Raw genomic sequence first — 25,984 nt, 5'->3', positions numbered from 1 at the left:
GAGACCTCCATTTTCGTCCCAGACTCTCAAAGTCACCGAGCCAAAGCCTTACCTTGCTTCATATAGCACAAGGCTGAAACCACAATATAAGAAGATTCGTTGCGAATGCTACCAGTAGCAATAGCAAACCATGGCTGATCCCCTCTCCATTGCCGCCAGTGTCGCTGGACTGGTTTCCCTCGGCCTCGATGTTACCGGGGCACTCATCGATTACTATCAAGATTACAAACACCAAGATTCGGACGTTGCTGCCATGATGTGCCATATCAAGAGCGTCCACAGGTATTTTGAGCAGCTATCCCAAGTCATTGCCGAACGGACGTTTCAGGGCGACGAGAGCCTTACAGGGAACGTTGAGTCGTCAGTCACGAAGTGCGACAGCCTTTTGCAAAAACTGCAGAAAAGATACAGCAAATTTGAGAAGCCCTCAGGCGATCTCCGCACGAGACTTGAAGCGGCATGCTCCCGAGCTCGTTATCCTTTCAGAAAGTCCACACTGGAAAAAATCAAAGAGAATGCTGAGGAAATCCGGGACAACATCTCCCCCGTGTTGCAGCTATTGCAACTAAAAGATAATAAGAGAATCCACGACAGAACTACTGAGATCAAAACCTTGGTCGAGTTTGTCACAGCCCGTCAAATAGCGTCCAATCTCCGTACGTGGTTGAATGCGCCTGATGCCACTAGCAATCACTATGCAGCTTGTACGAAGAGCCATCTAGGCACTGGCAGCTGGCTCCTCCAGTCTGCATCTTTCAAGTCCTGGTTGGACAGCCCAAACTCTTTTCTGTGGATGAATGGCTTTGCAGGCTGTGGGAAATCCGTTCTGCTTTCGACAGTTATTCAATATACATTTCATGACCGACAACACCGCCGTGATACAGAATCGGTTTCTTCTACTTCACATTCAGCGACGAATCGAAGCAGAATACTTCGGCAATGTTGAAGGCTCTGTTGTTGCAATTATCGAGCCAGCATTCCTCTGGTGAGAATATTCTGAGCAGGCTTCATGACAAGTACGGACCTGGCACGCTGCCTGTATACGCCCTGGAAGATGCTCTTGGAGAGTTACTGTCTCTGTTCGCAAACGTCTTCGTCTTCGTGGACGCTCTTGACGAGAGCCCATGGCAGACAGCTCGCGGTGAAGTCCTGGACACTTTGAATCGTTTCCGCGACTGGAACGTGCCCGGTTTGCACCTTCTGGTCACCAGTCGAGACTTGCACGACATTCGTGATGACATTCAACCTTTGCCGGAAGAGGACATTGCAATGATCAAGAACGAGGGAGTGGATCAAGATATTGCATCTTACATCGCCGGTCGACTGGACACCGACAGACGTCTAGCGAAATGGAAACCGTTTCGGTCCAAGATCGAGGACGGCCTTACGCTACGTGCTCGAGGAGTGTGAGTTTTCCGTTGACGATATTGACGGCGCTAATTGATTCAGGTTTCGGTGGGTGGATTGTCAATTCACGTTGCTTCAATCCTGTCCCCGCACCGAAAGCCATCTCGAAGAGCGATTGCAATCACTTCCAGCAGACCTGGACGAAACTTACGAGCGCATGCTCCTGGAAGTGCAGAGGCGCGGCCTCGCCTTCGACCTGTGGCGAGTTCTGTTGCAACTTTGCTACGCTCATCGGCCTATGATGATCGCAGAGGTGATTGACGGCCTGGCAGTAGATGTTGGTGATCAGGCTGGTCTGAATCTTAATCGTCAGCTCCAGGACGAAGATGATGTTCTCCAGATATGTTCGGGCTTTGTTGAAGTCGATATCCAAGTCGTGGCAGACCACCTCTGGTCCAAGATATTCACCAAATTCAAGGTTCTTCGGATTGCGCATTTCACAGTGCAGGAATACCTGGAATCAGACAGACTACCAAAACAAGTCGGTGACAATTTTGGTCTAAATGCTGCAGTTGGTCATCAGGAGATCACCAAAATATGTCTAACATATCTATCGCATCCAGGATTATCTGTAGATCCACTTGCAGAAAATTCCTTCGAGGCTACCATCGGGGATTACCCTTTGGCCTACTACGCAGCAAGACTTTGGCACGAGCACTATAAGCGAGCAAGCAGCCATGGTGATAATCTTGATGTCTTGGTGCTTCCAATTTTTACGGATCCTCAGATCTACGCCAATTGGGCAATAACATTGGGATCGCTATACAACCGGCGAGGGACAGACATTCCCGGACTATTGTATTTTCCGGCACTTTGGGGGCTGGAAAATATATGCCTAGGACTTCTTCAACTGAAAGCGCCCAATCATATCCAGGAACTTGTGAATGCGGAAGGTAGCGTGTACGGCACTGCCTTGCACGCAGCCTGTGTCGAAGGCCATACCAAAATAGCGAAACTGCTGCTGGAGCACGGCACCGACGTCAACATCCAAGCTGGTTCTCGTGGAACTGCCCTTCAAGCGGCCGCCGCGCGCCGTTTTACCGAAGCCATGGAAATACTGCTGAAGCACGGCGCCGACGCAAACATCCAAGGTGGTTATTATGAGACTGCCCTTCAAGCGGCCGCTTGGCAGTACAAGCAGAGTAAAAACTGCTCGGAGCTCACGTGGACGCTCACCCAGACCCTGCCGCTTTTAATACTGCCTTCTCGCGACTCACCCTCCACACCTCTACTTACCTTTTGAACTTACCCTTAACTTACCCTCGCCCTGACGGTTCTATTTCATCCTATAGTTCAATGCAGCAGTAAACGTCCACGAGGGCAAAAGGTCTTAGCCATACTCGGGATGGGGTTCCGACCAGACGGAGAAAAGAGGCCGAGTGGCGTCCCAAGGATTGAGTATATGTGGGCGTGTCCCCGTGAGAAGAGGCATTGGCCGAGGTTTACATCAGCCCATACCCTTTATTTCCACGGGCACAAGTCTACTCGCATTGGCCAAATAGTGACTCACCGATAATTCAAGATCGTCAACCATATTTTCAATTTTTAATTTGTGCTCATCTAGAACGGCAAATACTAAACCTATAGAAAGTGCTCTCGCGTTTCGAGTGAACTCAAGAAGAGCTGTCTTATTTCAATGGTAGCTAACAGTACGGACAGGTAGTCCAAAACTACCTTCTCATCATCCTATTGGTATTATTTTGGCTTCGGCAATAACGTCGTAGTCCCAAATAACGTCATTAGTAGACTCCTCGTGCGAATCCTTTTCTTTCCACCGTGCCACGTTGCGTCGTCCGCTATCCCGCACCTCTGTAGTCCTGGGTCTTCGTAGGTCTTCGTACGCTTTAACAGCAGCCTCGATCTGGGATTTGTGTTCGATTCTAGACAAAATCTCGGCAAAAGCCGCAGCGTCTTCAATCGCCATAGCTGCACCTTGTGAAGAGGAAGGCAAGACAGCATGAGCTGCATCTCCAAGTAGCGTTATCTTTCCACCAGGCAGTGCCCAGTTATCCATGGGTTCTAGGTCGCAGAGCTTCCATTCCAGGCACTTCTCGGGGAGATGCTTCAAAATCTTCAGAAGACGCGGATCCCAGTCTGCAAATTCGTTCATCACAACCGAAGAATCTATGTTGACGACATAGTCACTCCCTTTGGTATGGATAGCTGGTTGTGTGGAGACGAAGTTATAATACTCTCCTTGACGGACTGGATATGCCACAATGAAACGAGTGCCTCCGACCCTAATTACAGCCAGTTAGTACGTAACGTCGATATCTGAAGTAATATAATACCATGCATAGCAGCTCTGATCCTTCCAGTTGATCAATGGAAATAAGTCGTCATCTTGAAGGAGACTGCAGGGAATAAGAGCCCTGAAAGCCGAATTGCCACTGAAGAGTGGTTCGTCTATACGCCCCTTCAGCGCCGAACGAGCGCGGGAGCGGTAGCCTGTGCTCAAATCTAACGTTAGCGAACTGTTCAACTTCTCGTGGGGCAGCGTCAACACTTGCCATCTCCGCATACAATAACATCAGCCTCCAACTGGCTCCCATCCTTGAGCGTTACGCTTGGACCCGCGCCGTCGAACTTCTCAACCAGCTGACCCATCCGTATATCAATGTCGAGTTCCCGCGCCTTTGCAAGGATACAGTCGTGCAGGTCACCACGATGGATCATCCAAGTAGGAAAACCATACTCCTTTTCTGCATCCTCATAAAGCTTTTCGGCAATTTGATTCCCCTCTATATCGTGGAAGCGAACTCTTTTCAAAGGTGCTCCAACCTTGTCAAGACGTTCACGCATGCCACTAAAGCCAAGAAGAACGCGAGTGCAATTGGACGAGATTTGAAGTCCAGCGCCGATCTAATACTGAGCATCAGCCAAGAAGACTGGAGATAGAACCATTGAATCTCCATATGCGTCCGTTTTCAACATAAGTGTGAACACTGTCAAACTTACATGAGTGAATTTCTCAGTGGCTTCCAGAACTGTGACTGTGAAACCCTTTTCCTTGCAAGCAACGGCGGCCGTCAAGCCACCAATCCCTGCTCCTACCACAATTACACGGAGCTTGGAGGGATCAGCCAGTAAGCTGTCCGACGTCCCATTGCTGTTCTTTTGCGTCATGGTGAGCGAGATACGTGTTTGGATGCAAATCTATTTCTGACGTCCTAGTAGAGATAGATGTCGGATTTTATGTCGTTAAAGACCTGGAAAAATGATTGCATTATGAGAGCCTAGCCTCGGCGGGGTCTTCGGTCTCAAAGTTGGGAGATTTGGGAATGTGGGCAATGTGGGGGAGGAAGTTTGTCCCGTTGTGATTTGATCGACGCCCACACTTGTAAAGACGAGAAGCCAAGGCTTTTAGTGCTTCGAAGCCTGTACCTTAGCGGTCCACACCAGGCTTGCCGGACGGTTACAAGACCGTAAGAGACTATGTACGGTCATTAGACGGTAAACGACGGATTCACAGTAAACGCCGGCTTACCGTAAATAAAATCTTATCGTAAACGCCGGCGAATACTCTTATATACCTAGCTTTGCTAGAGTGGAAGTGGTGCGCCTTGGTGCCCCGTAAGTCACATGATGCTTGTGTGCGTGCTTGTGCGCCTAGTGGTTCCCGTCACAGGTGAGGCCTCCCCACGGTCGCGCGAGCCGGGGGTGAGCACAGGGCGGCATCACCCTCGACCCCGAACGGGGTGAGTCGCGAGCAGATTGTCCACACCTTGGCACGGCTGCAAATTTTTCGAAGTGGGCGTGGCATGTTCGGAGAGAATTTCGTAGCAAAGAAACATCAAAGTCACCGATCTCTTCATAATTACAAGACCATTTAGACCAGATATCCTCTTCACGAAGTCGAGGGACCGCTTATATCTTTACTTTGTCCTGCCTGCCGCTCCTCCCGATTCGCCTCTTCCGCTAGGATCATCCCACCACTTCACAGTCACGATGACCGAATCCGTCACACCTGGTGTCAAAAGAAAGCGTTCGAGTATGTCCACCTATCTACCACGAGCCTCAAAGCCTACAAGAACAACGAATAATCTCTTGACGACTTTGTCATGAACACTGTTGACACTTTGTGCTCTGAATTTGTAGGAACGCAGTCTCTCCCCCCACCCGAACTTCCTCGTCTTGTCGCTGAACAGCACGTCCCGATCTCGGTGAATGACAAAGACACGAAACGGCTGATTGTCGTGCTGTCCAATGCAAGCCTTGAAACATACAAAGCTGCCCATAGCGGAAAACCTGGCAAAGAAGAGAAGTATTCGCTGTTGAACAGCGACGAACATATTGGCGTGATGCGCAAAATGGGCCGAGACATTAGTGATGCAAGACCCGATATCACACATCAGGTGGCTATATATCCCACTCTGATGGTAGTGGCGAGCTGACTTCAACATTCAGTGCCTGCTCACGCTCCTGGATTCACCCATCAACAAGGCCGGGAGGTTGCAAATATTCATCCACACTGCGAAGGGCGTTCTGATCGAGGTCAACCCCAGTGTGCGAATCCCGAGAACATTCAAGCGCTTCGCCGGTTTGATGGTCCAACTCTTGCATCGGCTGTCCATTCGATCAGTAAACTCGCAGGAAAAGCTGCTCAAGGTCATCAAGAACCCTATCACGGATCATTTACCGCCAAACTGCAGAAAGGTCACGTTGAGTTTCGACGCCGATGTTGTACGAGTCCGAGATTACGTCGACAAACTTGGGCCCACGGAAAGCATCTGCGTCTTCGTTGGTGCCATGGCCAAAGGCAAGGACGACTTCGCCGACGCTTTCAAGGACGAATCTATCAGTATCAGCAATTACAGCCTTAGCGCAAGTGTGACTTGTAGCAAATTCTGCCACGCTTGCGAAGACTCGTGGAACGTCCTCTGAGGTCTCAAAGGTATGACAAACTAATATCTTGTTTACCAGATTTCTTTTTCAAGTGGCAATTCTGCAAAGGCTAGATCACAACATCCAAGCCATCTTGCACGAATCAATGCCTGCTCTGCATTGGGGGAGTTGGATCTGGCGTTTGTTTTCATAACAAGACATAACATGGTTCAACAAACCTCAAGGCGGTTTCTTTCGTCTGTGGAACCGTAGGTGCAGTCAACCTGCCCTACATCTGGAAACCATACCGTTGGGAATCTGGGAGCTGATGGAGCCTCCTCATATGTGGACAGCTGCACGCACGTATCGAATGATTGATGGGATGATCTTGTTCAGAGTCAGGCTCCGTGTCGCTTTATTACGAGGCCACGAAGCAAGGGAGATGTCATGGTTGGTTCATTTACCAATCGATTTACTGCACGCCTCATAAGTATGACATGGCACTCCAGGGGGCAATTACGACAGAAAGAACTGTGCCACAGTTGCACGAATATGACAGAATCCTAATGACTACATGCAGCGTCCTTCAGGACCAACCCACGCTTCCGAAATGTCTCTTTCACCGTCCATATTGATTATGAAGGGACTGGAAGGTGAGCATCACTTTGCGCTGACGGGTAGGGCGCCGCTCTCATGCATTCGCGCCCGACCCGATTCGCGACGGGCAGTAGGCGGCCAACCACCGACGATCTTATATCTCCGCGCCCACCTGAGTTCCGCTTCTTCAACAGCCTCATTCCAATCAGCCCTGGAGCAAACAAGCCAATTCGCTGACTGGCCACCCAAGTTTTGGACTATGTCGACTATTTCTGCGACCCATTCTCACTCCAACGTGGCACTTCACTTGCGGCTCTTCGTGAAATTTTCTTATTCGCCGCCACCAATTATATCTGGAGGATCTTCACGCCTTACCAAATGCTTCGACATCACGCCTTGTCCCTTGATGTCTTTCCGAGACTTCATTCCGCATTAGCGCTGGCCCGCGGATAAATCCTGGACAGTCGTTACCAGTCGCCTCGAGGTATTCGTTCAATGGCGTTTGTGCAGGTACAGCTTCAGCGATTTCGCTTCGACCACGTCCATGACATTCTGACTGGAAATTGTGCCGGTGCCTGCCAATCAATGCTATCATCAGCACAACAGTCGAGCCGAATGAGATTTCGATACGAGGAGACCATCTTGATCCCGGTGGCGATCCCTCATTTCCTATGACACTAACTCGTTCCAGAATATTCTGCTTATATACGTCAGTCTAGTGTCCTGGCCGGTGATCCTACTTCGATCTTCCACGAAACAGGCCCCTGTGCTACGTACCCTAGTTCATCTTTTACCTGCGATCTCGCAGAGCAAATCTGCACGGTGTACAGTCCGAGATACTTGGTTGAGGTCTAGATTGCGAGGAACCGTCTGCCGTGTCCAGTCCAGCTTTCTACCAGATTTCGGCTCACGCCGTCGTATAAGACGTGCCATTACACTACAGTTCTTCTGAGCGCCAGACTCAACATACAGCCACCATCGAGCACATAAGCCAGCAACACCCGACCTGCAGGTCTGACACCAGTGCGAAGCCCTTCTCGCCTACCTCCCGACCTCGTCGAACCCTGCAATGCCCTCGTCAATCACCCTGACCGTCAGCCACCTCCCCACGTCGACGTCCTTCTTCCTTTCCGCCCTCCAACCGCTAAACTACGTGTTCCGCGGCCGACAAGAACAAACCATTGGGTTTGGTCCTCAAAATCCGCCAAATGCAGTCCCAGATTTCTGGATCACGCAAGAAATCCCTGGTGTCCCTGCAGGCGCAGCTCACGTCGCCTTCCCAGCGTCCTCTCGTGCCCAAGTTCAAGGGTTCTTCCTGGCGGCTCTCAAAGCTGGCGGCAAGATCCACGGAGAACCCTGTCAACGCGACGCTTCGGGGTATTACTCGGCCGCCGTGATCGATTTTGACGGGAACTCAATCGAGGCCGTGTACCGCCCAGACTTTGGGGACGATGCGAACAAGGAGAATGAAGATGTGCGAACGAGTGTATCGCGAAAGACATCTTCCGTCAAAGCACCCTCGCAGGCCGCACCAGCCAAGAGCGTCGTCTCTACAAAAGCACCCACCATCGTCTCACAAGCTCAAAGCAAAACACCTACCGTTGTGTCGCAGCCTCGAAGCAAAGTGGCGTCCCAAGTCCGAAGCGTGACTGCGCCCACCCATATTTCAGCCGCGACAGCGAAGCCAGATGGACAACCGAAGTCCAAGCAAGGCGACGTCCTAGATACTCTCATGCAAGAAGCCCGAAACGCCGCCAGCGTCGCCAGGGATCTGGTTAACAGCGTCCGGCCCAATCTCCACAACGGCTCATCCTCAGACCAGGCTCCGGGAAATTTGGCAACCGGCTCCGGCGCGGGCGAAGCTATCGTCGGCGCCACTCTGCTCGGCGTTGCGGCTGGCGCAGCACTGCACTATGCATTCAGTAACCGGTCCAAGGAGAGCCAGGCGAGCAATGACGAAGGTAGATCTCGCCGTCCGTCCGTTGTGGGCCGCAGTTTTACGGAGCCCGCTGCACTGATGATGGGTCCACAATATGAGTACTCCAGCGTCGGGAGCGCGGCGTATTACGGCCCAAATGGGAGGGTTGTCAGTGTGTATCGCGCCATCGAACCGGCGCCTGCTCCTGCAATGTCGGCGTATAGTGAAGGCCTGGGACATGGATTGATTGAGATGCACGATAATGAGCGCTCACAGTTGACTTTACCGGCGCCATCAAAAGTAGGGTCACGGGCAGGGTCGGATCATGCATCAACAGTCCGACCCGCAAGTCGAGGCAGGAGGATGAGTATTGACTCGGGCTTTGGGCCTGGGCCAAGGGATGTGGAGAAGGGCAAGGACGCAGTGTCGCATGTATCGAGTAGAGCGTCGACAAAGATGACAAGACAGTCGAACAAGAGTGGGGCGCCGCCGCCGACGAGTTATCGCGCACCGACGGTACTAACGACGGCAGATACTCAGGCCAAGTCACGACAGTCGTCACGATCGCGGACTCGGTCGGGCAGTGTGAGCAGGATCATGAGTCGCATCGGCGGGAGCGAGGGTGGTGCTGGGAACGACAAGGAGAGGGAGAGGGGGAGGAGTCAGTGTAGGTCGAGAGTGAGTCGGCGGGACGAATTTGAGAACGGCGAGGGTGATAATGACAGTGCGAAGACGGTGTTTCATGTCACGGAGTCTTTGAAGAGGGTGGTCAGTCGCACGCATTCAGTGAGTAGAGAGAAAGAAGACGGTGGTGCTGGGTCGCGAGTGCTGTCACGGTCGACTTCGAAGTCTCGCCAGCCTCAAGAGTACCCGCTTCCTCCTTCGAGGGCGGCGACTTGGACGGGCGGGAGTGAGGCCGGTGGGAGTTTTGTGTCGGCAAAATCGAAGCCCAGTCCAGGACGCGTGGTGAGTGCGCCGAGGACGATTATTGGCAAGTTGAATCCGATGCGTGTGCGGACGGTTGTGGATCGAGATTTTGCTGCGGACAATGGGGCCGAGAAGGAGGCAGATGGTGATAGTGTGTCGGTGATTTCGAAGCAGAAGGATCTGGCACGGTTGGATGTTTCGGACAGGGAGGTCAGGCCGGAGGATAGTGTGAGTCAGATCAGTGTGCAGAGTGCGAGGACTAGGAGGACTGAGAAGGCTGGGAGTAGGGCTGGGAGCCGGAGGGGGTAAGGGATGCTGACATACTGTATCTCAGGTTCAGAGAGCAGCGATGCCCAAGTGCCAGTACAATAGGGAATGTGGGAATACCACGGAGTAACAATCGTTATGGTTCCATGTAGGGCCGTAGAGGGTGCTGCTTTAGCAACGCATGCCAGCCGAATTAACTTAGTCAGGGCACCACAGGAACCAAGCACAAACTAGTGGGATTCCAAAGGCTTTGTGTCGCTTGTGCCTGGATCGATAGGCCCCAGGCGCTGGTTGCGGCGCCCGGAGAAGGTTTCACTATGGTCCGCGCCGGCACCGAGACAGTCTAGTGTGCCCACAGCCGCCGCTTGTAAACTTTACCCCAGACTTTCCTTTAAGCCTCCTTGACTTTCATGATAGCGCTTGACTCGACCTGCACACTCATTTGTCTCTCATTTCTTTATCCTCGAGCCTTTTACCTGCGTCCCAAGATGGCTGGTCCTCCGGGCATGAGTGGTGGAAGGTGTCTTTCACGGTGGATAATATCGTTCGCTCTCTTTATGACAACGCTCCTTCTTTTTCGACCCTTCGCATCGTATATCCTTCCCTTGGGCATCAGCAAGTCCCTTCCAATTGTCATTCGACCAAGCAGTTTCAATTGGACATCACTGACGCCTCATCATGCTACGCCTCCACACACGTACCTGCCTACAAGTCGCGTCCAGGTGCCATCTATTCAACATGCCTTCGAGCCTGAAGGCCGATCCGATGCTGCGAGGAGGATACCGCGTCAGAAGGCAGTCCTGGCTGCGTTCCAAAGATGCTGGCAGAATTACAAAGCCCACGCTTGGCTGAAAGACGAGCTGGAACCTCTCACTGGGACGGGAAAGAATACGTACGGCGGCTGGGCCGCAACACTGATAGACTCTCTTGACACTCTTTGGATTATGGGCCTCAAGGCAGAGTTCCTCGACGCGGTGAGAGCCGTGGCTGTCCTTGACTGGGCAAATACCACGGGCACCGCCTGCAATATGTTCGAGACAAACATCCGCCATCTTGGAGGCCTGCTGGCTGCCTATGATTTGAGTCAAGAGCAGGCTCTCTTGACCAAAGCCGTGGAGTTGGGGGACATGCTATACGCCGGCTTCGACACTCCGAATCGGATACCGCCCTTTTGGCTTAACTTCGAGCAAGCCAAACATGGGAATCTAATCGCAGAAACGCATCAGATCTCGGCCTCGGTGGGATCTTTTTCACTAGAATTTACCAGACTGTCCCAGATCACTGAGGAACCCAAATATTACTCAGCAGTGGCACATCTAGTTTCCGTCTTCGAAGAGCATCAGAATTCGACGGCCTTGCCGGGCATGTGGCCTACTTTCATTGACGCACGCAATACCAAGTTCGAGGAGAACAGTTTCACTCTGGGAGCACTGGCGGACTCTCTTTACGAGTATCTGCCCAAGATGTACTCACTTCTCGGCGGGCAAGAGGCCATCTACAAAAAGATGTACATGGATGCCATGGACGCTGTCGGGAAGCACCTCCTCTTTCGCCCCATGCTTCCCGACAATAATGATATCTTGTTCTCAGGGACGGCCACCGTCAGCAAAGGCATCGTCACGCTCAATCCTGAGGGACAGCATCTCAGCTGCTTCGCGGGCGGCATGTTCATTCTCGGCGGAAAACTGTTCTCACGTCAAGAACATCTCGACATTGGCACTAAACTCACACGTGGCTGTGCTTACGCCTACGACGCTTTTCCAACCGGGATCATGCCGGAGATCTTCGACATGCTGACTTGTCCATCGTTGACCGGGTGCAATTGGGACGAAGAGCGATGGCGCCGTCACGGCAATAAAAACCTGCCCAAGGGGTTTCCAAGAGTACATGTGCCGTCCTACATCTTACGTCCCGAGGCGATTGAGAGTGTCTTTATCCTGTATCGCACGACAGGCGACGAGGCCCTACAAGACTTGGCCTGGCGGATGTTTCAAGCCATCCAGAAAGCCACGGAAACACCGTACGGCAATGCTGGCATCGACGACGTGACGGCCATTAGCGGCCAAGCGAAGCAGAAAAACTCAATGGAGGTAAGTACAAATCATCGTTTCTTGTGCACTATAATACATGATGGCTGACCGCTGCGCAGAGTTTCTGGCTTGCCGAGACCTTGAAGTATTTCTATCTGATCTTCTCTCCGCCCGACCTCATTAGCTTGGACGAGTATGTCCTGAACACGGAGGCGCATCCGTTGAGACGACCATCATGAAAAGATTCTTTAGCTTGACTGTACATAATATACCACATTGCGAAAGTCGGTGCGTTCACACCCGAAGCTTGCGCTCGATGACGATGAGATGCTGCGATTCAAAAACCGCACCGTACGCCTTGTGCATGCCCATAGAGTTCTGGATCAGCCTGTATGCATCCATTGGGACAGTGATGGCCATAGAATAACATAGCACCGGATCATGGTTCACAGGGGCTTCTGCACCACCGGATTCCTTCTCTAGATCACCGACTCCGATTCTTTGCGAGTAAGCTCTCCGTACTACTCGACACCATCTCGCTCGCAGCAGCCGGTATAATCGAAGGAATGGATGCCGTGCGCTCACTCAGCGTAATGGGCAGGCGCTTGGAGATGGTTTCTGCGCCAAAAGCGTCATCCTTGGCTGTCCCTCCTGCGTAGACAATTCCACCTTTCCAGGCCGCGATGACAACGCTAGTCAAATCCATGAGTTCTAGCCGCGGCATGTCGCGCCAGAACCGAGTTCGCAGCGCTTCGGCAACGTAGACCAGGCACACGACCATGTTCAACGCGAGGATGCCGCAGATGTACTTGGTCTCGCCGAGCGTGACGGCGGCTACGGCGACGCGCGCTTGCACCGGACTGGTCGCATTAGACGCGACCAGGCGTGCTGAGGATAGGGCTACCAAGACATTGTCGACGCAAGAGATCAGATAGTCCGAGACGCCGCGCAGAGTCATGGCGTCGCTGAAGTCGCCCGTGGAATTCTGCAACTGGTTGACATTGAGACGTAGCGTGCGGCCGAGGTACGAGCCGCCGAAAGAGCTGTCGACGTAGGAGAAGACCCAGAGCCAGTTTGTGGCTTTATCGATGACGGCGTTGGCGTAGGCTGGCCAGGGAATTTCGGCTTCCGGCGTCACGGAGATGAGGTTGTGTTGTTGGTGTAATTGACCACGACGCCGTACGTCCTCGCGCGGAAGTCGATTTGGCATTGGATATTCTTGAAGTCGTTGAACGACCAGGCGTCGGCGGACGGCGAGGCTCCCGTTGCCAGCGCGACGTATGACTTCCGCGTGGCGTTGGAGTACACGGCGCCCCAGGAGAAAATGTCCTGAGGGGAGTAGCCGACGTAGACCCAGCCGCCTGTGGACGCGCCGGTCGGGTACGAGCCTGCGGCTTGGTAGATGCTCAGTGACCAGCCTGAGGGGACCTGGAGTTTGTCGATGCGATAGGCGCTCGAGGCGTTGTAGATGCATGAGACTTCGGAGTGGAAGGCCGGTTCCGAGTACGAGATCCATCGCGGAGAATTTGAGCCTGGGACGTCGACGAGGCGCCCGAACCGACGCCGTAACTCCGATTGAGGTAGAGAAAGCCTGTCTTGTCGAGTTTTTGGTGCAGATAACCTGACACGTTGGTCGACGAGGCATCGCTTGCCGAATTGAGTATCAGGCTGCGCAGCGCGCTCGGGTCGAAGGAGAAGAGACCATCGTCGGTGAGCCACTGGCCGAGACTCCCCGATCCCGAGGTGGATGTTGAGGTGTTTCCTTCCCATAGCGATGATAGATTGTTTGTTTGGAATGTCGGCATCATCGTTGTTTGGGTTGTAGTTCTTTCTGAGATGATCGGGGTCATGGCACCAGACCACAGAGCGGCAGGCAGGAAGGATAACACGACGAGCGTCGTCAGGGGTACACATAGGAACCATGGCAAGGAGAACGACACTCTGGGGATAGATGCGGCGTGGACCAATTGGAGCGTATTAAGCGAGAACTTCCGCGAAGCGAGCGACGCTGTAAAGGAGATTTTAATAACGGTACCTGCCATCGAGGCGTCTGTAAATATTGATTTTGCTGGTCTTTTGATGATCCGGCGGAGCTGGGGGAGGGGAGCTTGACTTACACAGAGCCTGGACTTGGATGAGACCGAGAATGTGGGAGATTATTTGGATGGCGATTGCCACTGTCGTGCGGTCGTCCGTGATAAAATTGGCGAAGTTCTCTGAGCCCTTCCATCCGTTCACTTTCAAGCCAAGAAGCGTGAAAGCCACAGTCGAAGTCAAGAGAAGGCCAGGTATAGGAAGAGCTCGGTCGAGCGAAGCGGAAAGAGAACTGGAGGGAGAATGCAGGTTCTCTTGTTTCTTCATGGTCAAGTGAGAGCCAACTGCAGCCGAGATCTTGTTGCAGTCGTCAAGTCTGTCTCGAGCTGTAGAGGGTGCAAGGAAGTGGTGTAAAGGAGTTGTAATTGCCGGTGGTTTTTCGTAGCATATCACAACATCTCTGGGTTGCAAGGAATGGGAAAGTATGTATACACAAAGTATATACGCCCGATAGCAGGAGCCTACCTTTTGGATGAATGTGAGTCTGCCTTGCAGCATCTCATCCGTCTTGACGCCCATGGCGCATCTAGTTTCGGGGCCAGCAGGCCTCGAAGGGGACATGGCTGCTGGCCAGATACCACGGACTAAGTATATTAGACTCACACAGTGGCACTTGTTGCGGACTGCATCTCTCTCAGAGTCAGACATGGTCGGCAGGTTGCATGTGCCAGTGAAGTTTCAAAACATGTCCAAAGACTACTGGCGCTTTGATGACTATGGTAAGGATAAGGCCTTGCGGATCGGATGGTGAAACACCTCTCATGAATTGCAAAGCGCCAGCCTCGGGCCGCCAGCTGTTGACAAGGCGTTTCGGTGGATATGTCTGATGGCACCAGCGTCCATCACCCGGTATTGAGAACCATCATGTCAGAGCTCAACATCGCAGCGCGGTTCGAGCTGTAGAGATTCAGAAGCTGCTGGCTTCATCGAGGAAGGAGTGTGTTTGTGAGTCCAGCCTGATCGTTGCCGTGCTGCAAAACCACATGTCTCATCACTCACCGTCGATCGATGCCTAGTCGAAAGCATCACGGCACAGTACAGTCCATTGCTTACAAGGCCGCAGAATGAATCCAGTGAACAGGCGAGATGATGGAAATGAGATCTCGGATCTCAATCCGAACTGTTGGTCTTCGATGACGCGCACGCGGGTCGAATAGTCGAGATCATCGCGTGTCCACCAAAAATATTTTTTGAGATCGTCATACGGCTCACTGCTGCGTTCACTTCTCTCATTAACCACCAACACCTGAGTGTGAGCATTCGATGAAAGCGGCCACTGCGCGACACCTCAGCGCACACACTCCAAGCCGCTGCTGCTTGCCTCGGACCCTGTCGTTCAGAGCTCAGCCGCCATCGCCGCCGCGGCCGTCAACATGGCTACTCGCTACTCTGCTTCGAGACAACTCAACCTCCGCCCGTCGATCCCCTCGCTCTCTCCTTGACCAGACAACTCCCAACCCAGCGACCACACACTACGAGCCCTCGCCGAGCTACCCGTCCATTTCACTGAAACCCTACCCGTCCAATGTCCAGGCCAGCATCAATCGGGACCTGTCAAGCACCCGTCCCCCACCACTCGAAACACCTCCACCTCTAAAACGCACCGACTACGATGACGGCGAGATCCCCTTGCGCGATAAAGCACAACGGCTCTTCCGAGTCGGCAAGGCTTATCTGACATTCTACAAGACGGGCTTCAAGAGCATCTGGAGCAATTATAAAGAGCTTCGAGCCATCCACGCCCGACTCGGGACCAGCAAGCTCGAGAACATTATCAAATATGGCAGTGCAGATGCAGTCACTGATCAGAAGAATGAAACCCGCAAGTCTGAGGCTGATGTCAAGCGTGCCACTTCGCAAGCAGGCGACAGGAACGGCCATTCAACGCCGACGGTAACCCGACGAGACTACCAACTCGCCCTACGTACCCGCCACGACCTGTATAAACTGGTCCCCTTCTCCCTGATATTTGCCATCTGCGGTGAGTTCACGCCACTGGTCATCCTGGCCATCGGATCCGCCGCGGTCCCATATCCATGCCGCATTCCAGCACAAGAACAGCAAGATTTCCTGCGACCGGTGAAGATCCAGCCACGGGTCGATGAAGCTGCCAAACGCATACCCGAGTCCAACTCCAACTCAAATACCGAGCAGGTAGAGTGGAAGCAAGAATTCATAGACGCCCACCGCCTGCATCTGAACCCATTGCTCACCCCCATCCCGGTGATCGGTCCTCTCTGGCACAGACTCTACTCTGGGCCCCGATTACGCCGGCATTGCGACGAAGTCCTATGCGACACGATCCTGATTCGACGCGAAGGCGGCTTCGACAAACTTTCTCCGCGCGAAGTGTTCCAGTGGAGTCTGAAGTATGGCCTACGCACGCTGACAGAGTACATGGACGACTTAAAGCGCCAGGGGAAGCCCCTTGACCCGGACTCGCCAGAGCTGAAGAAGATACTGCTTCCGCTAGTAGAGGCGGAGGCGGATTACATTCTCAATGTCGATTGGAGGCGGGTCAAGCCCGAGGATCAGTGGCGGGCTGTGTTCAGACCTCAAGGACCGGCTAAAGTTGTAACGCCTGACGATCGACATCTTATGAGTCGATGATGCGAGTCGTGTCTTCGGGCCGCGATATGTATCTGATATGAAGACTCATTGTAGTGTACACACTAAAGAACTGTATTCTAGCTGGGCCTTTGAACTTCTGTCAGGCAAAGAGCTTTCCTGTCCCTCTGTTGCCATTGAATAGCTCGCCGTTCCAATAGCAGCTTTACGACGGCCTTTCTGTCCGCTGGTCTCTTCGCCTTTGTCCTTTTCAACCCGGAAAAGTTGAAGAGAAAACGCCGCTTGTCTTCTTCGTCCACAGGTCTCGACGCCGCCTCAAGCGGAGTGCCAAATTTGCTTCGCGCATTTATGTCCGTCCTGCCTTCTGCCAGGAGGATCGTGACCATTTCTGTATAGCCAGCTTCGCACGCATGACGGAGTGCAGTTTTCCCGTCTTTGCCACAGGCGTTTGGATCTGCCCCATGACCGAGAAGCAATCTCGCGACGTCTGCGTACCCGGCCTTGGCTGTTGCTAGCAGTGGTGTGGCATCATCCCAGCTCCGGGTGTCAATGTCCGCCCCATTCTCCAACAGGAGCCTCACTGCAGCCACCCTGCCAGATCCTGCTGCTCCATGCAGCGCAGTCTGCCACTGTCGATCGCCGGTATTGACATCTGCTTTGTTGGCAATCAATAAGCGCATTACGTCCATCTTACCTCTGGCGGACGAAGATATCAAGGCTGTCCCAAAGTGTTTAGGGGTAGGATTGATTTCAGCGCCGTGCTTTAGCAGTATCTCCACGATTTCAACTGAGCCGTGCCAAGGCTGTGGCCGGTGCTTTGTACGGACATGTGCATAAGCAAGTTATTCCCAGGACTCTTTTACCACAGTGATAAAATGTCGATGTCTATAGACGACAAGCACGACAGGGCCGAGAAAGCTGGAAGTATTGTTCAAGGACTTGTTCTGATGTGGGAAGGAAGCAAGGTGTCTCTTCCTGCACTACTGCCAAACGATTCCCCAATGTTTAAGATCCGTATTACTTGTAGAAGGACATTCGTACTACCTTCTCTTCCTGTACTGGTTCTATCCCAGAATATAGTCCTGCTTGTTGGCCAGTCGGGCTGGTGACTTCGTTCCTTGGACCGGCATGTCTGAACCTGACATTTCCACATGAGAAAGAAAAGCCCGCCTGAGGATGCGGGCAACATGTTCACTCAACATTGAAGGAAAACGTCCTATCCACCTGGACGAAGAGTGTCCTTCGCCTTCATAGCCCCCATAAAAATAAATAATACATGGCACAATTCCTTTGACCTGACCCGAACCAGGGTCACCGAGAGCGCTGTGGGACGTCATATCGAGATGCTTCTGTTGAGCCAAAGATGTCTGACAAAGCCTGGGTGGTGGCGCTGATACACAGCCCTTCACGCTGATGCACATTCAAGGATCGGGGCCGAGATGCTCATGCATGGACTTCATAAGACTCTCACTGAAAGGGGACTGAGGTTGTATCAGATCGCTGGCAATGCGAGGAGGTTTCTGGTATGCATTGACGCTTCCGTCTTGTTTTGCTGTCTCGGCCTGAAGTACAGGCGCAAAGTCAACTCCCTGTGCACTTGATACACTGGTGTCATCTGCCATGTCTGTTGCAGTGTCTACCGTCGATGGTGAGACTTTGCGTAGCCCAGGGACAGAGCGGTCCATGGGAGCGGGCGAGGCGGAGAGGTGATGCTCATACTCGGGGCCCTCGTCCGGAGGACTCAAAGCACGTTTCTCGCTTTGTTCTCCATTCTCACCGGCTTCAGAAACCACCGGTAAGAAGGTACCTCGAGGCTCTTCTGTGGTTCGCAATATTCGATCAGGCTTTTCCTCTTCACTTCCTCTTCGACCTTTCTCCGACGAGGTGGATTTATCCGTTTGCTTCTGCGCTTTACGCATTGTCTTTTCCACTGCTGGGCTCATTGGTGGCGACTGCATGGAAGAATCTCTTATCGTCCCTTGCCCATCTTCGGGTAGTGGCCGTTGACTTTCCATGGACAGCCCAGGAGCCTGCACCCCAGACCGACGGCTCTCCTCGGTTTTCCGCCGCTCAGCCTCCTCTCGAGTCATGGTAGTCCCGGTGATGAAGTTGATGAATCGTTCCCCATACGCTTGAGGTGGGATTGGCGAGATCTGCGTCCTATTCGCTGAAAGGCCTTTCCAAAAATGTTCAATGCGTTTGACAATGCCGTACTATTCGATGGTTAGTCTCGGATGACACAACACGACGGGATAACTTACATGGGTCAAGCAGTCAATGACACCGAGGTAATAAATCGATTCACCCCCATGGCCATCTTCGTGTGTAGCTCGGATACCGCCATCATAGCTGTAGAAGATTCGATCATGTCTCTCATCTCCCGAAGCCATCTCTGACGGCATCTTTGTCTGGACCATGCCCATAGGCACAGGTTTCTGACTCTTGAGTGTCAATCTCAATTCTCGCGCCTTGCGTGCATTTTCAAGTCGCGACGGCGTCCTAATCAACTTGGCCGAAGTATGTTCGTCTTCCTCCCCACCAGGCTGAAATACCTGTAGTGTGTTTTCACGCAAGTTCTCCTCATTCCCTTTAGCAAGATCGTGGATGCCCACAAGGAGTGAGTAGTCCATGATCTGAAGTCTTTGCAGAAGAGCAACGTCTCTCCTCAGCTGCTCAAGGAAAATCTGCCGTATATGGGCATCAAACTCAAGATGCATGTCTCGTCTGAGCCAATTCAAGTCTTTCAAGGTCGCTCGGGGGTTGTTGGCCAATTCCTCTTCACTCAAGTCCCTGCCGACGGTTGAGCCTTTCAGGTCGAACGTCTGATGGATGTCCCGGTGAGGTGGAAACAGATTGTTCATCACAACGAAATGAATTTTGCGACCATAAGGAATCTTCACTCTGTGCAGACCATAGAATTGGCTGATCAACGTGTTCGGATTCTCCACCACATGTCGATAGTAATCCCGAAGTATCCTCCTTAACAGTTTATGTTCGGCGTGATGGATCGTCTTGATGATGTATTTATAGTCGCGGGAGAAGTAGAAGAAAGATCCCGACTTCCCGGGGCTGCCCAGTTCGGACAGAATATACTTGCTGGTCAAACTGACGAGGTAGTCGGCGGGGTCAAGGCCAAAAATGGCTCGGAGATGGCGAAAGACCCAGGGCGCGTAATCCTTGAACTTGAAATCGTACTTTGCACTGGGGGTCAATTCGTTTCCGGTGATATCGAAGCTGAATTTGTGCTTTGCGTCGAAATCGGCATCGGTCAGCTCGCGATCCATCTTCGCATTAGTTCTCGACACAGTAAATCGGATTCCAGTGAGCATATTGTAAGCCGTGACCCAGTTGACGTGGCCTTCCTCCACCTTCTTCCCCACGACAACACGATCGTCATCTTCCTCCTCTCTCTTTTTCCGCTTGCTCGCCCGTTTCTGCCTGATCAATTCTGTCCAACGTGCCGCGTCGTCATCAGGGGGCACTTCATCCAAGTGAGCATCAGACTGCATTGACCGGGTCGTTCTACGAACGAGGCCCAGTGATGCTCTCCTATGCCTTGTGACCGCAGAATCGTATTGATCTCGGGTCGGTGAGAAGCGGCCAGTGGTGGACAAGGCTTCTTCGGAGGGGCCCGCGGCGAAAGAGAAGTCTCGCGAATTGCGGCCAACTACGAGATTGGACTTCGGAACTTGGAGAGTGTGACGATGCGTGAGCTTTGGTGCTTCGGAAGCTGGCATTAGGTCAGGATAACGGTCTTGCACTGATGCGCCTGGAGACATGGCAGGCGGGGAAGAGAAGCGAGCAAGTGTCGGCCCAGCACCCCGTGGTGGTAGAAGAGATAATGACTGGCCATCGGATCGCGCAGTATCGGGTACCGTCGAGGCTGTAACCATGTGATATGGATCGTAGTCTGGCTTAGCAGGAGGAAGGTTTGTTTTCAACTTGCCCAGCTCGGGCGTTTGTCCGCCTGTCTGCACCAGTGCGCCATTAATTCGCTCATCGGATGTTATTTCTACGCTGGAGAGTCTGCTCAATTCGTCTGCAGAAGCCGGGCTCTTCGACGTAATTTCTGCGTTTCTCCCTGCCGCGCTCCCTATTGAGTGTGTACTGCTAGCCTTGGATTGTGATCTGTCCCTAGGCGCCTTGACGTTGCCATTTGGAACTCCATTGGAAAGTGAGTTATGGCTGTTGTTCCTGAAGCTCTTGAGCTGATCCAGCCTGTGATCTGGGTAACCAGTGTCCCCGTCTGTCGCGTTTGTGTATGTGAAGACACCGCCAATTGTTTTTTCGTTGGACTTTCGGGAAGGACCATCCACGGGAGAAGCGTTGGCGCTATTGGAGACGTGGGAGAGAGGAGATTCGAGGGCACCTGGAGGCATCTCCAGCGCAGCGCAAGGTCTATGAAAGGAGCGTGAGGGTTCGCATTGGTCTCGGGGTTATTGACAAGCAGGCGGACGGATGTGCATGTTTCGAGGTTGGTCGGGGTAGAGTGACCGGTAAGACGGTGTGGAACGCAGCGCAGTTATGGCTGAGGATGCAGCAGGTCTAGCGTATGCACTGATGGTGTATAGACAGAGGTGTTGGTATGATGTCGTGACTGGATACAGAGAGAGTCATCCTCGATTGATGTGAAGATCACAATGAATCAAGGTCGCTGCTGGTCGGGCCGCAGCCAGATCCAGGGCCGACGGCGCCAAGCCATCAACCGGGACTAGCACCAACGCTCAAATCTCGATGCCATGGCCACCATGGTGTATCGTCTGCTCCTCTCCCAGCCACTCAAACCCAACTTTGAATCAGCTGAATATACCCTGTAAATGCTGCGTGGTACAGCCTCTCTAATCTTAGAGTCTTTGCCTAAGCCTCATCTCCTGGCTTCTCTGATCTGGGCTGAAAAGCCTGAAATGGGATCAACATTAGCCAGGTCTCAGCCTTATCAAGCCACTGGGATTCGGACTGCTCTTTTCGCGACTTATGGGCGGCGATAGGAGCTCCATGGGGCCGACTATTCGCAGTCACGTCAATATTTCTCAGTCTGTATGCCGGCTGGCCCGGAAAGCTGAGGACAGAACAATGTAGGTTAGGAGACGTCGTCCCGTACAGCTCTGCAAAGCTTTCCACCCGCAACAAATCAGGGGTCTTAACCACGGCTACTCGAGGTGCACACCAGCTTTCTTGATCTACTATAGAAGGACAATCTCTCATGGTCACCTGCACTCAACATTGACTCTTCAGCTATCCTCCAAATCGCCAACACACCAGAATGTTATTCCCTGGTCAAGACCGACGAGTCTCCAGCCTACCTGTCATGCAGCCTGGGTCGAATTCGAGTCGAGATTGTTCTTCTCGGCCCTGCTCTACCGGGCCCATATCCATCCGCATTCGGCTCCATGATCGACGCAATGGCAAATGCAGCCTGATCAGGGTGAGAGCTTTACAGTCACGACAGCCACTGGCAAGCCACAACCAGCGTCTTCAGTGAGAAGTTAGCTACGTACATATTTCGAGGGTGCTCCCAACTCCGAACCATCCCGCAGTCCTGGCGGTAGCGATAATACTCCGGCCTTTCCCCGACATGTGCTCTTCGCAACGTGCCAATACGAAGGAGCTCCGGCCGTTCGCTGGGAGCTTAGCGATGCAGATGGTCAAACATAGGGTCGAAAGGCCGCACAACGGGAGTCTCTCGTTTGGCAAACTTTCTACTTCCTTAACGGGAATTACACTTGCACCCCGGCGGTTATTGAGCTACTGTCACCTCATCGCCGGACACTCAAGATGTGTAGACTAACGATGGCCCTAGGAAACCGTCACCGACGACGAGATCGAACATTAATGTACATGATTGGTCCAGCACACTTCAACTTTTGTGCGTAAGTTTCTAGTCATCTGTTGACCGTGGATTATTTTGTTCATCTAGGCTATCAGGGCACTACTCCGAACAAGATGTAGCCCTGCAGGAGGGGCCTCCTTACCACCGGGAGCCCGGCGGGCAGTCGAACCTTTTCACTCGCTGGTGGCGCGGATGGCTGGTGGACAGACTTATTGCACCTTCGACGTCTACCCTCACAGCGGCGCGCGACACACCCAATCCTGACATCTTTTTTTTTTGCATGATCGAGCAAAGGCTATCGTATCACACTATGTGGCATTCTCAACGCCTGACACCCTGGAGCCCGAAGGGCCTCCTCGCTTTCTTTGTGCTGGAAACCGTCGAACAAATCTCTTTCGCTCCATTCCACCGATCCACCGGACACGTGAAGCAGCTACCCTGTACAACCTAAGCGCGAATTGCCTAGGGGAGGCGACTATGCTTCTCAACGATTCAGTATTTCCTTTGCACTACGGAGTACAGTATACTATCAATTGAATGTCGGCTTTCTGGCCTTACATGTAGTTAGCATGAGCGCTCATATGCTTCAATCGCTGGACGGCCCGCTCTAGCCTCCTCTATCATCCTCGCTGTTACGTCCTACCAATTGCATTCTCGCTCCTACCAACGAGCATGGCAGGCTTGTACTACGTCTCATGGGTAAATCGTGTAACGAAACTCGCTTAACCGGAGTGCAAAAAAGCTGTCGCTTGAATCGTCGAAGCAACATTTAGCACCGCATTTAATAGGAGGCCGTCCTCGCTGCTGTTTGTCGTCGAATGGCACCCTTAGCGCCAAAGTACACGATCTACCCATGAGACCGTAGTAGTATGCCTTGGGCATATAGCTCTTCGGTTTGCTAAGCCCTTGCTCCTACAACACCGCCAGGTCTACGAGTACTGCAACATATAAGCTCGGGATATGGATCCGACGTCAGGTAAAGTATTCTGGCCGTTCGCCGAACACTATAGAGAGCGGTGTGATTGCTCCGATATAAAACGCCCAAGCACAGTACATAGAGATCAAGCAGCAAAGCAACCCGCTTAGACCGATCAAGCGATGCGTTTAATATATCCTTGATCTATTACGGAGAACTCCCAAGATTGCTTTAGTCTATCGAAACCTATCCAGAACGCTATAACAAAGAAGCTGAAGCACGTCGTATGGAGTTCAAGCAGTAAAGCAGACACGCTCTAATCGATGGAGCAAACTCAAACAGTATATACTCGACTAGTTGTCGAAGCTTTTGCGATGGTGGTGTTGATGCTTGGGTCTGGAAGGCTGAATGTCTCCTTACGCTGTTACCCGAAAGAAGCTCAAGCGCATCACAGAGAGCTCAAGCAGCCAAACAACACACTTCAGACCGATCAAGCGATGCATTTGATATTTGTCTTCATCAACTCTTCGGCAGTTTTGAGTGGATGTTGTCGTTCTTGGGCTCTATATACAACCCGCTAAATCCCCAGGTCACTCATTCGGCTCAAGTGTGAACCACACTTCTTTAGCAGACGAACAAATGAAGCCAAGTTGATTGAGAATATGCGAAATATAATTCTGGAGAAAGGAATTGATCTGCCTGAAAGCGCGTCGCTGTGCTTGACTTAATAAGTACCATTCTTGGGGTACCTAGGGGCCCCCCGGGTCCCAAGTACGCAGCCACACCGCTCAATCAGGCTATTGAATAGGCCCAGTTGATCGAGACTATACGTCCTGGAGAAACGACATGTCTTGCTTGAGATCCTATTGCCCTACTTGGGCACTATCGGTACCATTTTGATTAGTGGGGGCCTTTCTTCGCCGAAATGCATACTGTGCTTGAGTGCTGCACCCGTCCTTCTGGTACCTAGCAAGGCCCCCAGGACACAAGCTTGCGCAACACTGCCCAAGCAAGCTAACCAATGGTCGGGTTCATCAAGCAGGGTATTTGTTGTGTTCCTGGAGAAAGGGATACATCTGCTTGAGACTGTCTCGCTGTGCTAGTGGTGAGGTTCGCGGGGACCCAAGCACGCGCCACATTACTGAAGCAAGCTAATTAAAGGCCCCAAATCGATCGAGGCGGTGTTCACTGCCACCCTGGAGAGAGCTGTACAACTGCTTGAGACCGTATCTATGTATTTGAGCAATATCGTTCCGGTTCTTGTCAACAGGCGAGATATCGGAACTCAAGCTGGCACGCACGCGACTCAAGCAAGCTTGTAAATGCCAGAAACGATTAAGAGAGTGTCCATGGTCATCCTAGGGAATTGTTTATATCTACTTGAGACTGTATCGTTCTGCTTGAGTAGTCCTAGATCCTAAGCAATAGTACCGGCCCATGAAGGTTCTCGGACTATAGGCGAGCAATACACGACTCAAGCAAGTTAATAGACTACTAGGAATGATTAAAACGGTGTCTATCATCATCCTAGGGAAACGTCTCAATCTACTTAAGCCTATATCGTAGTACTCCAGTAATATCGTATAATACTACTATACCATAGCTGACAACCCCACGACTCAAACAAGTTTATAAACGACCGCAAATAATCAAGTGAGACTCTATCGTTATCCTAGATAAAGGCCAAACCTCTACTTAAGCCTATATCGTGGTACTTGAGTAATATCGTACTCTCTATACCAGCGTAAGGTTCAAGTTCTTTGGGTTCTTAAGTAGACAACCCCACGACTCAAGCAAGCTCATAAACGATCGGAAATGACCAAGGGGGCCTCTATCGTCATCTAGGCGAAGGCTAAACCTCTGCTTGAGGCTATATCGTTCTACTTGAGTAAATTAGTACTATCGTAGTAGTACTACCGTGAGGCTCTTAGGTTCAAGTACGGCCAACAGTATATGTTTTCGAGAAATTGTTTAATTAAGAACGATAATATAATCGCGAGCTCTACTTAAATTGGCTTTAGTCTACTTAAGACATACTAGGACTATAAAGTATATCGGCTTGCACCCCTCTAGACTCTAGCGTTCGAATGGACTGCTCAAACTTAATCCTACAGTCTTCCTCCATAGTCTTTAGATACTAAATTTCTTCTGGAGAATGTGTAGCCTTCTGCTTGAGACTTTTGTTATATTGAGTGTACTTTATCCGCAAAATCTCGAGATTACGTGCGAACTGCGGATGGCTGCCGCTATACCAAACTCGTTCCTAGGTCATTTTCTAGGCGTGATAGGTTCCAGGGGCAAGCGCCTAGACTTCCACCCATCGAATATTATCAACTCACCTTCGACACGACTTCAACTTACTGGGTACTTCTCAATCCGTCGAAAAGACTCTTTGCGGGCCTCCGACGTGCTTAATGCTGAGAAGATCTTAACGAAATCTCGAAGTTTCAAGCCTCACGATTTACCTGAGACCTTTTCGACTGTGTCCACGATCCCCTCGACCTCAAAATGCAGCAGAGAAACAGCAGGATGAAGTCTAGCCAAATGCCACGAACAAGGATTATCGGGTCCGTGCAGGTGGAAAACCCCCCAAGAAGTGCCGCGCG

The 25,984-nt window shown here is 52.0% G+C and overlaps 10 protein-coding genes across 10 annotated transcripts; 5 read left to right on the top strand and 5 right to left on the bottom strand.

Annotated features, from left to right (window-relative positions):
* Nucleotides 1-130: 130 nt before the first annotated feature.
* Nucleotides 131-2,650, top strand: PV05_05219 (uncharacterized protein; the record flags this gene model as incomplete). Its single annotated transcript, XM_013461696.1, has 3 exons — nt 131-789; nt 885-1,406; nt 1,450-2,650. 3 exons carry the CDS (start codon nt 131-133, stop codon nt 2,648-2,650), a joined length of 2,382 nt encoding a protein of 793 aa, XP_013317150.1.
* Nucleotides 2,651-2,988: 338 nt separating this feature from the next.
* On the bottom strand, nt 2,989-4,816 carry PV05_05218 (uncharacterized protein). Its single transcript, XM_013461695.1, has 4 exons — nt 4,366-4,816; nt 3,918-4,269; nt 3,699-3,855; nt 2,989-3,647 (listed from the first exon to the last, which is right to left on the bottom strand). The coding sequence occupies exons 1-4, from the start codon at nt 4,531-4,533 to the stop codon at nt 3,089-3,091; spliced, it is 1,236 nt and encodes a 411-aa protein (XP_013317149.1). The 5' UTR covers nt 4,534-4,816; the 3' UTR covers nt 2,989-3,088.
* A 372-nt stretch (nt 4,817-5,188) lies between these two features.
* Nucleotides 5,189-6,878, top strand: PV05_05217 (ribosomal RNA small subunit methyltransferase NEP1). The gene is made up of 3 exons (XM_013461694.1): nt 5,189-5,398; nt 5,506-5,762; nt 5,815-6,878. Exons 1-3 carry the CDS (start codon nt 5,356-5,358, stop codon nt 6,289-6,291), a joined length of 777 nt encoding a protein of 258 aa, XP_013317148.1. The 5' UTR covers nt 5,189-5,355; the 3' UTR covers nt 6,292-6,878.
* Nucleotides 6,879-7,517: 639 nt separating this feature from the next.
* PV05_05216 (uncharacterized protein) lies at nt 7,518-10,063 on the top strand. Its single transcript, XM_013461693.1, has one exon. The coding sequence runs from the start codon at nt 7,898-7,900 to the stop codon at nt 9,980-9,982; it is 2,085 nt and encodes a 694-aa protein (XP_013317147.1). The 5' UTR covers nt 7,518-7,897; the 3' UTR covers nt 9,983-10,063.
* Nucleotides 10,064-10,363: 300 nt separating this feature from the next.
* On the top strand, nt 10,364-12,440 carry PV05_05215 (uncharacterized protein). The gene is made up of 2 exons (XM_013461692.1): nt 10,364-12,030; nt 12,090-12,440. The coding sequence occupies exons 1-2, from the start codon at nt 10,429-10,431 to the stop codon at nt 12,207-12,209; spliced, it is 1,722 nt and encodes a 573-aa protein (XP_013317146.1). The 5' UTR covers nt 10,364-10,428; the 3' UTR covers nt 12,210-12,440.
* A 14-nt stretch (nt 12,441-12,454) lies between these two features.
* On the bottom strand, nt 12,455-13,180 carry PV05_05214 (uncharacterized protein; the record flags this gene model as incomplete). Its single annotated transcript, XM_013461691.1, has 1 exon — nt 12,455-13,180. One exon carries the CDS (start codon nt 13,178-13,180, stop codon nt 12,455-12,457), a length of 726 nt encoding a protein of 241 aa, XP_013317145.1.
* A 196-nt stretch (nt 13,181-13,376) lies between these two features.
* PV05_05213 (uncharacterized protein) lies at nt 13,377-14,331 on the bottom strand (the record flags this gene model as incomplete). Its single annotated transcript, XM_013461690.1, has 2 exons — nt 13,377-14,020; nt 14,088-14,331. 2 exons carry the CDS (start codon nt 14,329-14,331, stop codon nt 13,377-13,379), a joined length of 888 nt encoding a protein of 295 aa, XP_013317144.1.
* Nucleotides 14,332-15,304: 973 nt separating this feature from the next.
* PV05_05212 (uncharacterized protein) lies at nt 15,305-16,794 on the top strand. The gene has a single exon (XM_013461689.1). It carries the CDS (start codon nt 15,328-15,330, stop codon nt 16,672-16,674), a length of 1,347 nt encoding a protein of 448 aa, XP_013317143.1. The 5' UTR covers nt 15,305-15,327; the 3' UTR covers nt 16,675-16,794.
* Nucleotides 16,752-17,321, bottom strand: PV05_05211 (uncharacterized protein; the record flags this gene model as incomplete). Its single annotated transcript, XM_013461688.1, has 1 exon — nt 16,752-17,321. One exon carries the CDS (start codon nt 17,319-17,321, stop codon nt 16,752-16,754), a length of 570 nt encoding a protein of 189 aa, XP_013317142.1.
* Nucleotides 17,322-17,564: 243 nt separating this feature from the next.
* PV05_05210 (uncharacterized protein) lies at nt 17,565-21,261 on the bottom strand. The gene is made up of 2 exons (XM_013461687.1): nt 18,894-21,261; nt 17,565-18,845 (listed from the first exon to the last, which is right to left on the bottom strand). The coding sequence occupies exons 1-2, from the start codon at nt 21,009-21,011 to the stop codon at nt 18,054-18,056; spliced, it is 2,910 nt and encodes a 969-aa protein (XP_013317141.1). The 5' UTR covers nt 21,012-21,261; the 3' UTR covers nt 17,565-18,053.
* Nucleotides 21,262-25,984: the final 4,723 nt, after the last annotated feature.

This window comes from Exophiala xenobiotica, assembly GCF_000835505.1.
Source record: "Exophiala xenobiotica strain CBS 118157 unplaced genomic scaffold supercont1.3, whole genome shotgun sequence".
Classification (NCBI taxonomy): domain Eukaryota; kingdom Fungi; phylum Ascomycota; class Eurotiomycetes; order Chaetothyriales; family Herpotrichiellaceae; genus Exophiala; species Exophiala xenobiotica.
This window is presented reverse-complemented; position numbering and strand designations above follow the sequence as displayed.

Excerpts from the sequence above, each read along its gene's own strand:
- PV05_05218 (XM_013461695.1), bottom strand. The coding sequence starts at position 4,533 with ATGACGCAAAAGAACAGCAATGGGACGTCGGACAGCTTACTGGCTGAT. Across the intron at positions 4,270-4,365 it reads CCACTGAGAAATTCACTCAT|ATCGGCGCTGGACTTCAAAT; the intron begins GTAAGTTTGACA and ends GCTCAGTATTAG. Across the intron at positions 3,648-3,698 it reads GATCAGAGCTGCTATGCATG|GGTCGGAGGCACTCGTTTCA; the intron begins GTATTATATTAC and ends GGCTGTAATTAG.
- PV05_05217 (XM_013461694.1), top strand. The coding sequence starts at position 5,356 with ATGACCGAATCCGTCACACCTGGTGTCAAAAGAAAGCGTTCGA. Across the intron at positions 5,399-5,505 it reads TGTCAAAAGAAAGCGTTCGA|GAACGCAGTCTCTCCCCCCA; the intron begins GTATGTCCACCT and ends CTGAATTTGTAG. Across the intron at positions 5,763-5,814 it reads GACCCGATATCACACATCAG|TGCCTGCTCACGCTCCTGGA; the intron begins GTGGCTATATAT and ends TTCAACATTCAG.
- PV05_05216 (XM_013461693.1), top strand. The coding sequence starts at position 7,898 with ATGCCCTCGTCAATCACCCTGACCGTCAGCCACCTCCCCACGTCGACG.
- PV05_05215 (XM_013461692.1), top strand. The coding sequence starts at position 10,429 with ATGGCTGGTCCTCCGGGCATGAGTGGTGGAAGGTGTCTTTCACGGTGG. Across the intron at positions 12,031-12,089 it reads AGCAGAAAAACTCAATGGAG|AGTTTCTGGCTTGCCGAGAC; the intron begins GTAAGTACAAAT and ends ACCGCTGCGCAG.
- PV05_05212 (XM_013461689.1), top strand. The coding sequence starts at position 15,328 with ATGAAAGCGGCCACTGCGCGACACCTCAGCGCACACACTCCAAGCCGC.
- PV05_05210 (XM_013461687.1), bottom strand. The coding sequence starts at position 21,011 with ATGCCTCCAGGTGCCCTCGAATCTCCTCTCTCCCACGTCTCCAATAGC. Across the intron at positions 18,846-18,893 it reads TCATTGACTGCTTGACCCAT|TACGGCATTGTCAAACGCAT; the intron begins GTAAGTTATCCC and ends ACCATCGAATAG.